Raw genomic sequence first — 15030 nt, 5'->3', positions numbered from 1 at the left:
AAACGGTACAGTTGCCTTTCAGTCATTTGTGTGAAACGATGACTTCATTAAACATTTGTCTCATTGGGTGCACTGGTGACTCTATGCTACCTTTGTACAACGCTCCTTTTTAGATATCATTTTTAGATGTGTCGTCCTTCTCTGCTTGTGCATCTCATTAAATAATGCATGCCCCCACCCACTCAGTCTCTCATCCCTTGGTGGAATGATAATGATGTTGCCAGTTAAGTACTGGGAAAATGGATGCTCCTCCAACAGTAACTCATTAATTCTCTATAGATTCTGTCTCACAACATGCCTATTGTAGCAAAGTCCTCAGAAGGCTTAAGGAATGCCATTGAGTGGGCTTGGCCTCATGTTTTATAGCACCATGTGACTCTGCAGTCTCTGAGTTGTGGCTCAGAGTTAACTAATATGAAAAATGTTGTGCAGTGTGAAATTTGAAAGTCGTTGTTGTTTCACTGTGACAAAAATTCCAACTTACTGTTTTGAATTTTAGCACATTTTTAAAATGCTGCTCCCGTTGTCATGATAATGTAGTGGGTTTTTTTGGGGTTGTGTTGTAGCAGAAGATACTTTTTGGCCCTCTTTTGTTTTATCTGGTTGTAGCTAATTTTGGTTCTTTCAAATATGGGTGGAATGAAAGAGCCCCTTAATGAATCACCCCTTTGTCCAATGTGTGTAGCCTTGTTCGTTCATGTGGCACACAGCAGATTCAATCTATCAAATCCAGCCAGAACTCATTAATTTACAAACGGCAATAATACAGATGTTTTGTTTTTTGTTTTTATCTTTATTCACAGCAGACTGTCTTTAAAGTCTGAGCTGCTTGGCACTTGCATGCATACATGCATTGTTTGCATTTCAACTGGTCCATTGCTGATACTTGCTTTCACTGTAATTATTCCTAATTAAATGCCAAGAAAAGACAAACATCAAAGATGTGGAACGTACTATGGGTGCTACATCATCTGAGTCAAGGTCTGCAGGGGTGTAGATGGTACCATCCTTTATTTATGACCTGGTTTTATTGCTATCCTGAACTGTTTGCCCTGAAGCACTTACCAAATATGTCTCTAGCAACATATATCAGAATACATGGCACCATTCGGCTTCTGGTGATCACAGAGTAATTTAGGATGCCTAAACAAAACAAATTGCATCAAAAAACACAACTAAGCAAAGTCCTATTTGACACCAGAACCCTGTTATTTTCACTTTATAGTTTGTTGAGTTTATTTGTGGCTGTGCTTTCATTTTGGGCTCAGTGGCAGTTAGATTGAAGAAGAGGGAGAGAGAGAGAAAGAGACTATGAAATAGATAGGGCGGTTATAGCTGAAACACCGTTAGCCAGGGAAAGGCGAGGGAAACCGCTAGGAATGAGAAACAAGCAGAGTGAAAGAGGTGGGCCTTGTCTCCTTATCTGCACATTCCTGTAGAGTGTGTGTGTGTGTGAAGGGAGGGGTAGGGTGGGAATACTGATATTTGTGTGAACAGTGATTGGCTGAATCCAGTTCGTGCTGGATCTGGTTGTCATTCTCAGTGCCTTGGCTCACAGTTGGTTTCTGCAAACACAAAAATAAAGCTCTGTAGTTTACAGTTTGCCAGATAAAATGGTAGAAAAAAACACAAAATTGTATCGCTTCTATGTCCTTGCAACATTCAGCACTTTCCCACCTCACACGCACTCCTTCCTAGCAATAGCGTGATAACGGGATAACTGCTGATAATACTGACGATTAGATACATTTGCTTGGGTCATTTTGTCCTCCAAATCTTTCTTACCCAGCAATGCATTAAGAAATCTCATCCCTTTTTACAAGGTAATGTGAATATGGCTGGACTCAGTGTTTCCCGCAGGAAATTGCTAAGTCAAGGTGGTGAGTCGTCGGCTGGGACCAGGGGTTTTGCGTGGATAGCGTTCCGTCGGGTGGCGGGGGGGGGGGGCTGTTAGAGCAATAACGAAGCTGTTCAAGAGCTGTAACACTTTTTTATTTACATTATTAACTATTTACATTAACAACCAGTAGGTGTCGCAATTCAATGCTGTCTTTTAATGTCTGAGCCTGGCAAAGCATTATTACTTCGGTTAAAAAAAAAATTTATTTTTTATTTTTTTGGGAACGTTGGCAAGGCGGCAGTGCGAGTTTGCTAAGGCGGCCGCCTTGACTATAATGCGCTGCGGGAAACACTGGCTGGACTAAAGAATAACAATAAAACTACCCTAGTTTTAAATGACCAATCACAGAGACCTATTTCTTGATTAGACGTATGTTACTGGCCTGTGTTTTTGGCACCCAATCCTGTACTCTAGGGCTGCTGCAAATACTTATTTAGCTAACTGAGTATTCTGTGGATTATTCCATCAAATAATTAAATAATCCAATAAGAAATACTTTTGCCATATCAATAAGCAGTATTGATATGTATTTATCTATCACACTGAAGGGTTTGACTTGCTCACTGCAGTCCAATAGGATTACATTAACTAGCCTTTAAACATACCCACATTTAGGGCTGGGCTATATGGCCAACAATATTTTCCATGGATATTTAACTATAGAACATGAGGTATTTACTCGAGTAGCATCAGCGGTTAACATCTGTTTTGCTTCTCTCCTATCGTCTCTGCTTTCATGTCGTGTGTTTTAATGCAGCTGCGTTTCCAATAAATTTTATTTTTTATTATTATTTTTTGCTATTTCCCACCCCACATCACAGCGAATCAGGAATGCAGATTGAAATAACAGCACCAGCAGTCGCTGATTTCACAAATACAACGTCATTGATTAAAATCACCTTTGTGCACGTTTGTGGCTTGATTTTGCTTGTACTTTCATGTAAGATGGCAAAACAATACACATTCACATTAATAGCTTACAGGCTGAACCTTCTCTGACGGGCGGAGGGAGATGAGGGAAATTTGATGGAGTGCTTGTGTATGCGGCGCAGTTCTGGCAACATTTCAAGGGAATTTAGCAACTATTTGTTCAACACATATTCATCTATTTCTCTGATTTTTGCTCCTTGTTGTTGTGTTTTCCTCCAACATGCCTTCGAATTGAGCCAGCTGCAAACCTATCGCAGCACGTAAACACCTTCTGTGGCAGTAATAATTGTCAGTGTGACCATTGAGTAAAATATGTTGGTGTGGATTAAACAAAGCATCGGAGCAAATAACTTGCATCAATTTTTATGTGATAGAGATTTTCGAGGAATTGTCTCAGGCCTACTGTACATCCAAAAGAAACATTTTCCAGCCCTTAAGTCTATGTTTCTCTCTCTTGCAAAGGCGAAAAGGCTTCAAATCCCAAAAGAGAGACCTGCTGTGCGAGAGACTTTGAAATCCATGACACACCCAAAGCATAAACTAAACCAACAAGAATGATTGTGGAAATGGAAAGTCATAATCTCACCAGAAGTTACTGTTTTCCTCTGTGACCTCAACACTTCCTGTCTCTCTAGGCATAGAACAATTAGTGTGGTTGAGTTGGAATGACTTTGCTGCTGGATAAGATGCATGTGCAGCGTTAGCCTAGCCTAGCACTGTGTTTGGGTCAGTGGAGGGCAATGAACAGCTCACTGCACATCAGCTCTGTGAAACTGCATTGTGGCTGGTGAAAATAATCAGAACCTGCACCTGAACCGGACCCTCACATGAAGCTCCCACCCTACTCATGTGGAAACAAATCACGCTGACAAGCATGTGAGTCTGAAATGGACGTGATGACGTTGTATTAAAATCGAGTTCAAATTTTTTGCGTGAATGACTTGAACGAGCAGTTCCTTTAACAAGGCCATCAGTGGATTAACAGAACAGGCTTTTACTCTTACGGTCATCTCGATTGCTTTCTCCCTGATGGACCGTATCATTACATGATCTTTACATTGGCAGGTATCAACCCATAGACCCCGGGTTAGTCAGAGGAAGATATTTTAACAACACGGAGGATCCAAACCACAGTTTCAACTTGAAATGATTGCTCCATTTTCAAAGCAACAAAACGATGTAGTTGGAGTTCGATAAAAGCTCTCGTCATCTGTGAGTTTGAGTCTGCTGCAGCAGTAAATTAGACATTTTATGGACGCTCTCTGCTACTTATGTTATTTTGATTTGTCTGCAAATGGTTACAGAATATTGTATGAGCCATGTTTGCTGACATGACTTTTTCCGTCCATCCTTTCATCCCACTCTGCTTTCATGAGACAGCAGCAATAGACTTCTAAAGGGAAGCATGGCTCAGATTAACGTTTTAATCCAAAAACCCGGATTATAGGTTTTCTATTTTATTCCTATCCTCACTATTCCAGCAATGACTCTGTGTCAGATAATTTTCCATCTGAGGTGTGTTTTTACCAGTATGCGTGTGTGTGTGTTTGTATGTTTTGTTGTTGAGAGTCCTGATTGAAGTCTCTGCTATATCACAGAGCTTTGGGACAGAGCGCTGCTGCCTTTTGAAACTAATTAACTTAAGCGAATTTGAGCATGTCAGCACAACAGTACATCACTGCCAACTGAGGCTGTGCATCATCATTGTCGTCGTCGATGTCGTCGTCCTCATTTGCCTATTGGCTAGTTGCTCTTATCTGCACACCCGTGTGTGTACACGCTTGCAGCTTGCTCTCTACCCATCACAGAAACAACCTGCCCTAACTGCTGAGTTCGTCTGTTTAACACTAAAGGTGAAGGCAGCTTTTTTGCTGAGGATATTATTAATATGTACTGTATGGGGTTACAGAACACACAGTAATCTAAAAGACAGATTCTAAAAGAAAAAAAAATGTTTACATTAGTGGTTTACACATGGCAAGTGTTTGCTACCAAGTGTTTGCCCTCCAGAAGGAGCATGTGTGTGACTCTAATTATGTGTTGAGTGTACTCCTCCTTCACTCTTTCCTTTGGGTCCCGTAAGAGATGAGTTATGGTTACTATGGATGGAAGATCTCCAGTGATTGGTTGAGTCAAGCCCATTTTAAACATGCACTGCACTCTGTTTATCAGACCGCAGCTGAATGTGGCGATTTGTTTTTTTTTTTGAATGAGCATCCTGGTGCTTTTTCGTAACATTGTGCGACGGCAATCTGACAAGGTCAGACCTATTAACGTTGAGTCATTAGTTTCTTCACAGCATGGGTTTGAACTGCTTCTGTCACCGTATTGAACGACACGTATAGCAGTGGCTATTTTGGCTTCTGATCCATTGTTCAAATAAATATAACAGATCGCATTCTTGAATTGATAGAAAACAGCACTATCCTAACTTTTCTCCTATGTGGTTTAACGGACAATCATCAGCAGCGACACCAAGCTAAATACACGAGATCTGTCTGATCATATACAAGTATTTTCTACTGCTCCACCGCCGTTTTTGTTACCTTCTTTTAATTTGATTTATTCATTGATTTATTTATTTATTTTAATGGCACAGCAACATGTCCGTCGTTATGAGAAGCCTGTAAGTTTTGTGCGATGGTGGTCCAGTGGTTTCTCATCGGACCAGCAGCAGTGACGGTTGGGGCAAGTCCTTCAGATTGGGGGGGAAAAAAAAAAAAAATTCACGTTTTCCAGATTTGATCCCAACTACGTTATTTGTGTAGTCCACACTTAACATGCTAGCATGAGTTGCTCTGGCAAAGTGATTTCTTGTTGTGAGAACATGGAGTTTGAGAGATTCACTTGATTTACTGTCCACTTGATTTATTGGCATATATTGCACATGCACCATGGCTATTTTTATCACTTTCACAGGAACGTCTGACTGAAACCGTTGGAAGCGAGGCTTTAATTGACCAATGTCTGAATGCCAGCCTCTGAACAGACTGATGAAGCCTTTCATGTTACCTATCTGAAAAAATCTTTAATCTCTTCTCTTTTCTTCTCTGTCCCTAAATTAATGTAGCACATATAGCCTTTACATTATCTTCCATGTCAATCCTCGTCTTTTATACTATGACCGCTTGCCTCCTGGCTATTACTTCTCGTGAGGTATTAAGGCTTTGTCAGGTTGCAGCAGGTCATAATTTGGGGTTAGCTTATCTATACCAGAACAAGTCTTCAATAGTTTGCAATGGGATTTCTCTGGAAGCTGAAGCTATTTCCTGCAAACAGGAAGTGGACTGTTTTCCTGTGGGTGCCGTGGCTGCTCTTACTCACATCCTGCCTCAAGCTATCAGAGAAGACCAGGCACACAAAAGCTTTGTCAGGATTTTGCCTCACACTTGTCGTCACCAAGACGCTCACTGCTTCATAGCCCTGCAGCTCAGTGTTTCACCCCGTACCTCTTAATAACTCGATGTGGATAACCAATTGTTTTCACTCAGTGACAGAAAGGTCAGCGCTGACCTTTGCATGTTTTGTAACTGACCTCTCCCTTATTTTCATCTCGTGTGTTTCAATCAAAAAGAGCTTTTTGGACTGAGTATTTGATGCGCCCACTGTATTAAACATTCCTGTGGTTCCAATGAAGGGAAGGTACATAAAGGGAGGCGGTGAGTAATGGACTACTGGACAACAGTTTCATTGGTGATGCACGGATAAAGAACTTGTGTTTCGCGTCTTCAAGACCTTCCCGGAGGCCATGACATCCCTCATAAGATGACCTCACTGTCACCTGCTGGCTTTTCAGACTCCTTTTAATTTCAGTATATGAATAACATAAGAATAAGACTGAATCTATTTCGGGATGGGTTCGCTGCTCCTCTCTTTGTGTTTTATCTTTTTGTCCGCAGCAGGGATAACATAGCCAGTTTGCCGTGTTCCCATCTCAACACTAGCAGCTCCCAAAACTTATTGTTTACATGACTTGTTTGTTTACACAGAATGAATGAGTTTACATATTCCTATTATGTTTGCATAGTTTGCATAGTTTATTCATACATGTGAAATTGTGTGAAGACTGCAAAGACAGAGTATGTGTGAAAGAATCGCCTGTCTTGAAACTATTTACAATTTCTTTCCGCAGCTGCTTGTTATTGTCCATTTCATCGTTCCTTTCGTCCTGGTCAGTCCATCGGTGTGCCACAAAGAACTGGATTAGTCTCTGCCTTTGAAGAGTTAGAGTGAGCTGTTATCTTTGCTGGTCTGTGTGTTATGGTGGTGCACGCAGGGCCAAGCAAGACTGGCTGTGGTTTGAACAAAGAGGCTCTGTAGTGTTGGATCATGACTTGTTTTGTGTGTGTGCACAGACAAGTACATGTGTGTGTGATTTTGATGGCTTCTCATTGTTTCCCTGCCTTCGGCCTTGCTGGCCAAAGCTCAAGCCTGACTAATATAGATGTATAAATACACTAGGCTGCCGTCAGTTTGTGCAACATCAAGCGCGCTATTGTTTCACACAGCTCTGTGACTTCAGAGGTAAAACTCATCCTTTGTTTGTATCAGTATTTTTTGCTATTGTTTTTTTTTTCTATTCTTGTTATTATGTTTGTTTTAGCCTCGCAGTCTTTTTTGGGGGGGGCTTTTGCATGTTTTAAAACATACCTGTAATAAAAGGTGTGAGAGGATCAAACTATGTTGAGCCTCTGAGCTACAGCTTCACATTAAAAGGCTGCTCTGTGGATATTTGTCATAGGAAAGACGAGACCTTGCTGGATTCACTCATCCACACCGCTCATTTATTATTCGTCACCCTTTACATGTTCAAAGTAAAGCCGTTTCATTATTCTGTTGCTGTCGATACATTGGTTTTCTCACAAAGGTGGCTTTCAGTTGCCCTTTTCCCTGTTTTCTTAACTTAAGCTGTGTTACTGTCTGCTCTCCATCCTGCTGGTATCTTAAAATCACTCAGGCAGCTTGTTGACCATCACTTCTCAAGACAGTGATTGATTATTATGATAAGAGTCATAACTGTAGTCCCAACAGAGCAAGTCTTCTCATTCTTCGTTGAGTTTCCTCACAGACGGATTACCTCTCTTTAAAATCACATTATTTGTCCTCTGTTTGCTTCATCAGTAAGCTTTTTATTTTTCTTCAATGTCATGAAATTATTGGCTATTGTTCCTTATTTCATCCCAGTTAATTGATCTGTTGCTGAAAGGAAAGACAGAATACAAAATCAGTCTTTAACTCACATAACTCCTATTCTTATCTCATTGTCATAGTACAAGCCTACTAATAATTTACTACAATTATTATCGTAAATTTACTGTATCCCTAATAATAATTCACATAAGTGGAAGGGAATCGTGGAACATAAATAAAATATTTCCGTTTGCCTTTACAGCTTTCTTAGCAAAAATTGCTCATGGCGAATATGACACACCCACAGCAAAAAACAGGTGCACAACGAGATGACATCATCGGAAGGGAGTAAACTATCCATCCATCCATCCATCATCTTCCGCTGGTCCGGGGATCGGGTCGCGGGGGCAGCAGCTTAAGCAGAGAAACCCAGATGTCCCTGTCCCCGGCCACTTCCTCCAGCTCTTCTGGGGGGACCCCGAGGCGTTCCCAGGCCAGCCGAGAGACATAGTCTCTCCAACGTGTCCTGGGTCTTCCCCGGGGCCTCCTCCCAGTGGGACGGGCCCGGAACACCTCACCAGGGAGGCGCCCAGGAGGCATCCTAACCAGATGCCCGAGCCACCTCATCTGACTCCTCTCGATGCGGAGGAGCAGCGGTTCTACTCCGAGCCCCTCGCGGATGACCGAGCTTCTCACCCTATCTCTAAGGGAGAGCCCAGACAACTCATTTCGGCCGCTTGTATTCGCAATCTCGTTCTTTCGGTCACTCCCCACAGCTTGTGACCATAGGTGAGGGTAGGAACATAGATTGAGCGGTAAATCGAGAGCTTCGCCTTCTGGCTCAGCTCCTTCTTCACCACGACGGGCCGGTGCAGAGCCCGCATCACTGCAGACGCCGCACCGATCCGCCTGTCAATCTCCTGTTCCATTCGTCACTCACTCGTGAACAAGACCCCGAGATACTTGAATTCCTCCACTTGGGGAAGGATCTCATTCCCGACCCGGAGAGGGCATTCCACCCTTTTCCGGACGGTTAATTCTATAAAAACAAATGATGAAACAGACATGATTGCAATCATCGCAAATGATCGTGACGGGTCTACAACACCTTCTCAAATATTAAATAGAGATTGATTGAGTGTTAATCTGGAAGATGTTTATTCTTCTCACGAATCCCAAATTTATATAAATTTATTTTTACTCTTTATGGCATCTGTTATCGTACATATGCTGGAAACACAGAATCACCTCCATTTGTTTTTAAGCCATTTAGGCACGACACGTGCCCTGAATACAGAAACATCTCATAGTTGGCTAAATGGGCCATGGAGATAGAATTAACTTGACTTGCTTCTTACTGGTACAGCCATGTCTTATGACTCATACATTTACTGTAACCCTTCTGGCCCTCTGCCTTGTGGTCAGTGTGTGCATGTGTTGGATGTTTTAGTTTACCAAAGAAATGTCTGAAACACCAGTTGCACTGCTTTGTAAACACTTTGCTGTCATTCATATGTTTGTGTGTGTGAAAGCTTGAAGGAGATCAGGGAACATAGAATAACATGTTACTGCTTTATGTGCCCTGTTCATGAGCACCGTATGTTTAAGCTGTTTAAGCACCCCACAGCCTTGTGCCCCTGAAAATGCTCCTTTGCTCCCTCCTGATATCAGTTCAATCCACAGTTCAAGGACAAGGCCACCTGCCTGCCTGACCGGCATGTCACATGACCCCAACACGCTGTTCGTTCACATCGCGTCGCCCCTTTCTGTCTGCCTAAACTGCTGGATGAATGAATGGATGAACGGATGGATGAATATATCACAAAACACTTTAGAGGAATGGAAGCGTTTGCGAATGTCGGGGGAGCCGTGGTTAAATGGGTCAGGTCCCCTGACACAATAGTGGCATCACTGTGTGAGCCCCAGGGGCAGACAGGAGAGGGTAGAGAAGGGGGTACACTCTTGCTCTCTTCGCCAATTATGGACATAAATAACATCCTCAAAGAGCAGCCATGGAAATTAGGGTCAAAGGGTTAACTGTGTTTTCAGGAGGGTCAGACCAAATGATTCATTTTGATATGATGCAAAGGAATCTAAGGAAACGATTAACCGATTGTAAATTAGTATTTGCAGAAACTTTACTCTAAACCATTCAGTTTCACACCCCTCACTTTAAAATGTCACTTGAGGGAAGTATTTTCTTGTAGTGATTGCATATGGCATAGGTTTTTTTTCTTTGTGTTTGTTTCTTGCTCTGTTTTCCCCAACAAAACCCACAGTATTATGTGTCAAGGCCTATCAACAAACACCAGACACTTTTATCGGGTGGCTCTTATTACGCATCCACCTCTGCAGTGGGTACCTCCTGTAAACTATGTGTTTAGGGGAAGGTGATGACACTAATGACCGTGGTAATGTTGAAGATGATGGTTGAGACGGTTTCGGGGATTAGGTGTTGATTAAGGGTTGAGGCAGTGACATTATCAGGATGACAGGGTGGACAGATGACATGGTGTGTTATTATAGAAGGTGTAGTAAATTATCACCCTTCCATATGTGGTGGTGCTTTTCTTTTCCCCTCCTCTTCCACGCTGGACTGCGCTCAGCACTCTGCTGCAGACAGCTTTACCGTCCCTCCCTGCAGGCAGACAACAGTGTTGCTTAATCAGCTGCAGAGAAGCAGAGCAGAGCTGTAATTTAAAGCTGAACACGGAGCACTCTGTAGGTGTAAAAAAGACAGTACTACTTGATAAAGACACTGATAAGCATTCGACCCGATAAAAGTAACATTATGACAGTCTGATAGCCCCATGTAAGGAGTTCCACATGATTTTGTTTGCTTCGTGTGGGGAAACAAGCACTAAAGAATCCGTGTGAAACATACACACTGATCAGCCATAACATTCTGACAGCATGCCTAGTGTTAAGTAAGTCCTCCACATGCCGCCAAAATAGGCCAGACCAGTTAAGGGCGTGGACAGAGAACATCTGAGGTTGTCCTGGAGTGTCGTCTAGTGGAACATAAGCAATGGATCCTTTGGACCCTGTGGGCTGTGGGGTAGGGTCTCTGTGGATTGGACTTGCTTCCAACAGATGCCATCAGATTGGGAGTTTGGAAGCCACATGAACACCTTCGACTCTCTGATAGTTTCATTCAGCCGTTCCTCGGCAGTCTTTGCAAGCCCCACTGCTGTCCTGCTGGGATAGGCTGCTATTGCTCAAGAGTGTAACTGGTCTCCAAAAATGTCTCCTTAACTGTCAAATGATATCGATGTGTATGCCAGGATGTGAGTTTTTTTTCTAGTAGAGTATTGCATTTTGACAAGATGAGCGGTGTTACTGACTTTACGTTTCAGTGGTTTTGCTGTTATGGCTGATTTGATGTATAAAGAAAGCTCGTAGTTAAAGATTAATCAGCTATAAGGAGAAGTGTAGATGATGCATCTAAATTAGAGATTCATTGAAAGCAAAACAGCCTTTTATCAGTTTAATCCAGCATGACAGAACAGAAGAGCAGCTAAATACCTTGGTTGCTTTGACTCTCCCAGATAACACTGCTGGGAATGATGTGGAAATGTTCTTTCACTATTCGGGACCTCAGTCAGTCTCTGTCAGGGCTTACATTATGCTGCCGTCATTCATCTTTTCACATATAGACTTTTTTCTACTCCATGACTAAGTCATGCAAATGAGAAAGACAGATTACTTCATGGGTAACCAAACAACCACTCTGTCTACAGAAACTGAACAAGATATTAAATTCTAGCTGTATGTGCAGTTTATAGACGTACAGCTAAATTTCATGTAAAGCAACGCGATCCATTTTCATTTACTCTTAACACTTTAGAAGATCATTTTTTATTTGTTTTTGGCTGTTCTCATGGGTGGTGTTTTATTGGATTGCAGTTATTTGTGGTTGCATGTTCCTGTAGTCTTGTTCTTCCCTCGTAAATTTAAAGGTTATTAGCCCCTTTCATTTTTTTGCCGTCCAATACAAAAACAAACTAAAAACCACCTTCAAAATCACAAAAACGAACTACACGTTTCAGCATTCTTTTAAACCTGGTTAAATGTGATGGCTGATTATATTTGAATGTACTGATATATCTATTTGACTGACCTCGACATACTGATCCTGTATCTCTTGTGTATTGCAATGCAGAGTGCAGCGATGGAGGAAACAGTGATATGGGAACAGCACACAGTGACCCTTCACAGGGTAAGTGTTTACAATGATTTAATCCACTCTTCCCTCTTGGCTCTTTCGGGCTCTGCCTGTCTTTGGCATGGTGCTCTTCACTTTTTCCTCCCTGCTTCTTTCTGTCCTCTGTCCATCTCGGTCTCTTCTTCTGTGCAGACAAGCCCAGCTGTAGCAGCAGGATGTCTGCTAATGAAACAATAGTCAGAGTATCCAGATGGCAGGAAACAAGGCTAAGGAAGACAAAAATCAGCATCCACTTCCTTACTACTTCATTTCACTTCCTTCCTGTTGGCAACATAGTCTTCTCCTTATTACAATTCCAGGGACAGAGGGAGAGAACCGTTTCGAACAATTTGCCCTTTTCCCCCCTTTAATTATGATAGATTAGACGACCCTAACTTCAGTTAATGTATTGTACGTCAATCACTTACCATAGTCACATTCCTCCTCAATTAAAGAAGCATACTCACTGTCTTACCGCATTCTGGGTTTGTGAATATACTTTGCTTTAAGACAGTAAGCTCTACTGAGTTGATGCTGCTGTATCGTAGGATTGTACAGAGCACCTGTCTAGACTGGCCTGCTTGCTGTAATCTAATTAGTGGCAGCTTTATTGAGGCTGAAGGAGCGGCGCAGTGCGACGTGTGGTTCTCAGCCTCGCAGCTTTCCTGTAATGTTGTGGTTGTGAGATTAGCCATTTACTTCACATAGCACGATCCCTTTGGGTCCGTCCTTTGCAAAGGCAAATAATATAGTAGCCCTTAAAACCTCCATGGAGGCCTCTTGGAAAATTAGCAAGCTTGCAAATGCATGTATTTGTTGTTGTCAACAGTAATTTCCCTAATCTTTTAAAGCTCGCTTTCATGGCACAGAAGTGTTTAGAGCAAACCCCAGCACAGATCTAGCATTGGTTTTCTGCAGCGTCAGTCAGTCTTGTGTCTGTTTCTGCGTGCATAGGCCCCTGGATTTGGGTTTGGCATTGCTATCTCAGGTGGGCGAGACAACCCTCATTTTCAGAGTGGAGAGACGTCCATCGTGATATCCGATGTTTTGAAAGGAGGACCTGCCGAGGGTCTGCTGCAGTAAGTTGTAGACTACATAGTCATCACTTCTATTTCATAATAAAGCTGTATGATAATTGTATATTTTGTATGGGTGTCAGCTGTCCTGATATGCATCACATAGGCTCCAAAATAATAGAAATGAGTCATGTGTTGCTAATTATTATTATAAAAATGATTTTTTTTTCCTTTAGAGAAAATGATCGGGTTGTGATGGTCAATGCAGTCTCTATGGACAACGTAGAGCATGCATACGCTGTTCAGCAACTTCGCAAGAGTGGCAAAAATGCAAAGATAGTAAGTTCAACTTTGAATATATTTACAAAGTCCTCGCAGTGACAGAGAGTCACGCGATTTGATACGTCTCATGTCAAATCTGAGTGAAAACAATTGAACAACCAAAATGTCGTCTCCTTTCCTAGACTATTCGTCGGAAAAGGAAAGTACAAATCCCAGTTTCGCGGCCAGGAGACAGGGAGACGATGTCTGAGCACGAAGAAGAGGACAGTGATGAGGATGATGGTTATGAGCACCACAGTGGTCACGGTGGTCAAAGTGCCTATGGAGGCGCTAGCGCAGGTGCTAACAGGCGTCAAGATCGTGAGCGTAGCAACAGCGTGAGGCGGGATCACAGTGCCTCACGGGAGAGGAGCATCTCCCCGCGATCTGATCGCCGATCACAATCCTCTACTGCTCCACCCAAGCCCTCCAAGGTCACCCTCGTCAAATCCCGCAAAAATGAAGGTAAGTCTGTCGATGTCTAAGTGTCTAAAGTTGGCTTTATAAGAAGAACAATATTAAAGGTGCCATGGCATGAAAATAAATTGAGGCTTTTACATATTTTTATAGGCTTTAGTGGTCCCCTAATACTGTATCTGAGTTTTTTTCCCCAAAATTCTGCCTTCGTGCAGAATTACAGCCAGTCCCAAAAATGAGCTTTCCTTAGGATCCCCAGAATGAGCTGTTTAGGGCCCATTTAGGGCTCTGCAGCTTTAAATGCAAATTAGGAGGAGAAAGTCAGGGCAAAGATGCTAGCGACTAAAACTAGCGAAACCTGTTGAAATGAGCTTACTTTGACAATTTGACGAACTAGTTAGTGAACAACTTTTGTAACACAGTCAAACATCAAGCAAGTGCTACACAAGACACAGCAAGACAACAAAAAAGGCGTGCGTGAAGGGGAAAGCAGGAGAGAGGATTTTGACATTCTCATCTGATTGCTTTGGTTTGCAAAGATGCACGTAGCGCTAGTCATTTCAATCAGGGGAAAGGCAGATATCGTGCACGCCATAACACCAACAGCAGGACGGCTATCAAAACAACAAATAAGTACACAACACTCGCGTTACAGTAAATGAGGTGTCCACTCGCAGCGACACAGACAGACTGACCGTTTTGACACTGGAACCATGAATGAATCATTATCCTGATGAAATGCACTGAATTTGCAGATTCATTCTTCTTCAGGAAGCTTGAAGTAGGGGGTTTTGGTCTAAAACGAACGAGCTAACCATCTCATGGGCATGCAAACACCTCCAACAGCCCAGTTGGCAGGGATAAGAGCTTGCTAACATGACACACGCATACCTGATGCTATTAGCTGCATAGCTAACGATACAGACACTTTCTTGTGGTAACAAGCTATGTAACTATACTGTACATACAGGAAAGCAACACAATTATAGAGCATTAAATTACTTACTCTCGGGAATGAGATCCTTCCCCAAGTGGAGGAATTCAAGTATCTCGGGTTCTTGTTCACGAGTGAGGGACGAATGGAGCAGGAGGTTGACAGACGGATCGGTGCC

The 15030-nt window shown here is 42.5% G+C and overlaps 1 protein-coding gene across 10 annotated transcripts in view; it reads left to right on the top strand.

The window, feature by feature from the left end:
* The window catches only part of tjp1a (tight junction protein 1a), a 100810-nt gene that overhangs the window by 56331 nt on the left and 29449 nt on the right, over positions 1 to 15030 (top strand). For all 10 annotated transcript variants that reach the window (XM_075457432.1, XM_075457504.1, XM_075457658.1 and 7 more), the window contains 4 exons: positions 12123 to 12179; positions 13119 to 13243; positions 13417 to 13519; positions 13645 to 13966. In XM_075457432.1, coding sequence (XP_075313547.1) covers positions 12123 to 12179; positions 13119 to 13243; positions 13417 to 13519; positions 13645 to 13966 — 607 coding nt within the window. The remainder of the gene's footprint in view (positions 1 to 12122; positions 12180 to 13118; positions 13244 to 13416; positions 13520 to 13644; positions 13967 to 15030) is intronic.

The sequence above is a fragment of the Odontesthes bonariensis genome, chromosome 1, assembly GCF_027942865.1.
Source record: "Odontesthes bonariensis isolate fOdoBon6 chromosome 1, fOdoBon6.hap1, whole genome shotgun sequence".
In the NCBI taxonomy this organism is placed as follows: domain Eukaryota; kingdom Metazoa; phylum Chordata; class Actinopteri; order Atheriniformes; family Atherinopsidae; genus Odontesthes; species Odontesthes bonariensis.
Note: the sequence above shows the minus strand (reverse complement) of the source record. Positions and strands in the feature narration are given on the sequence as shown.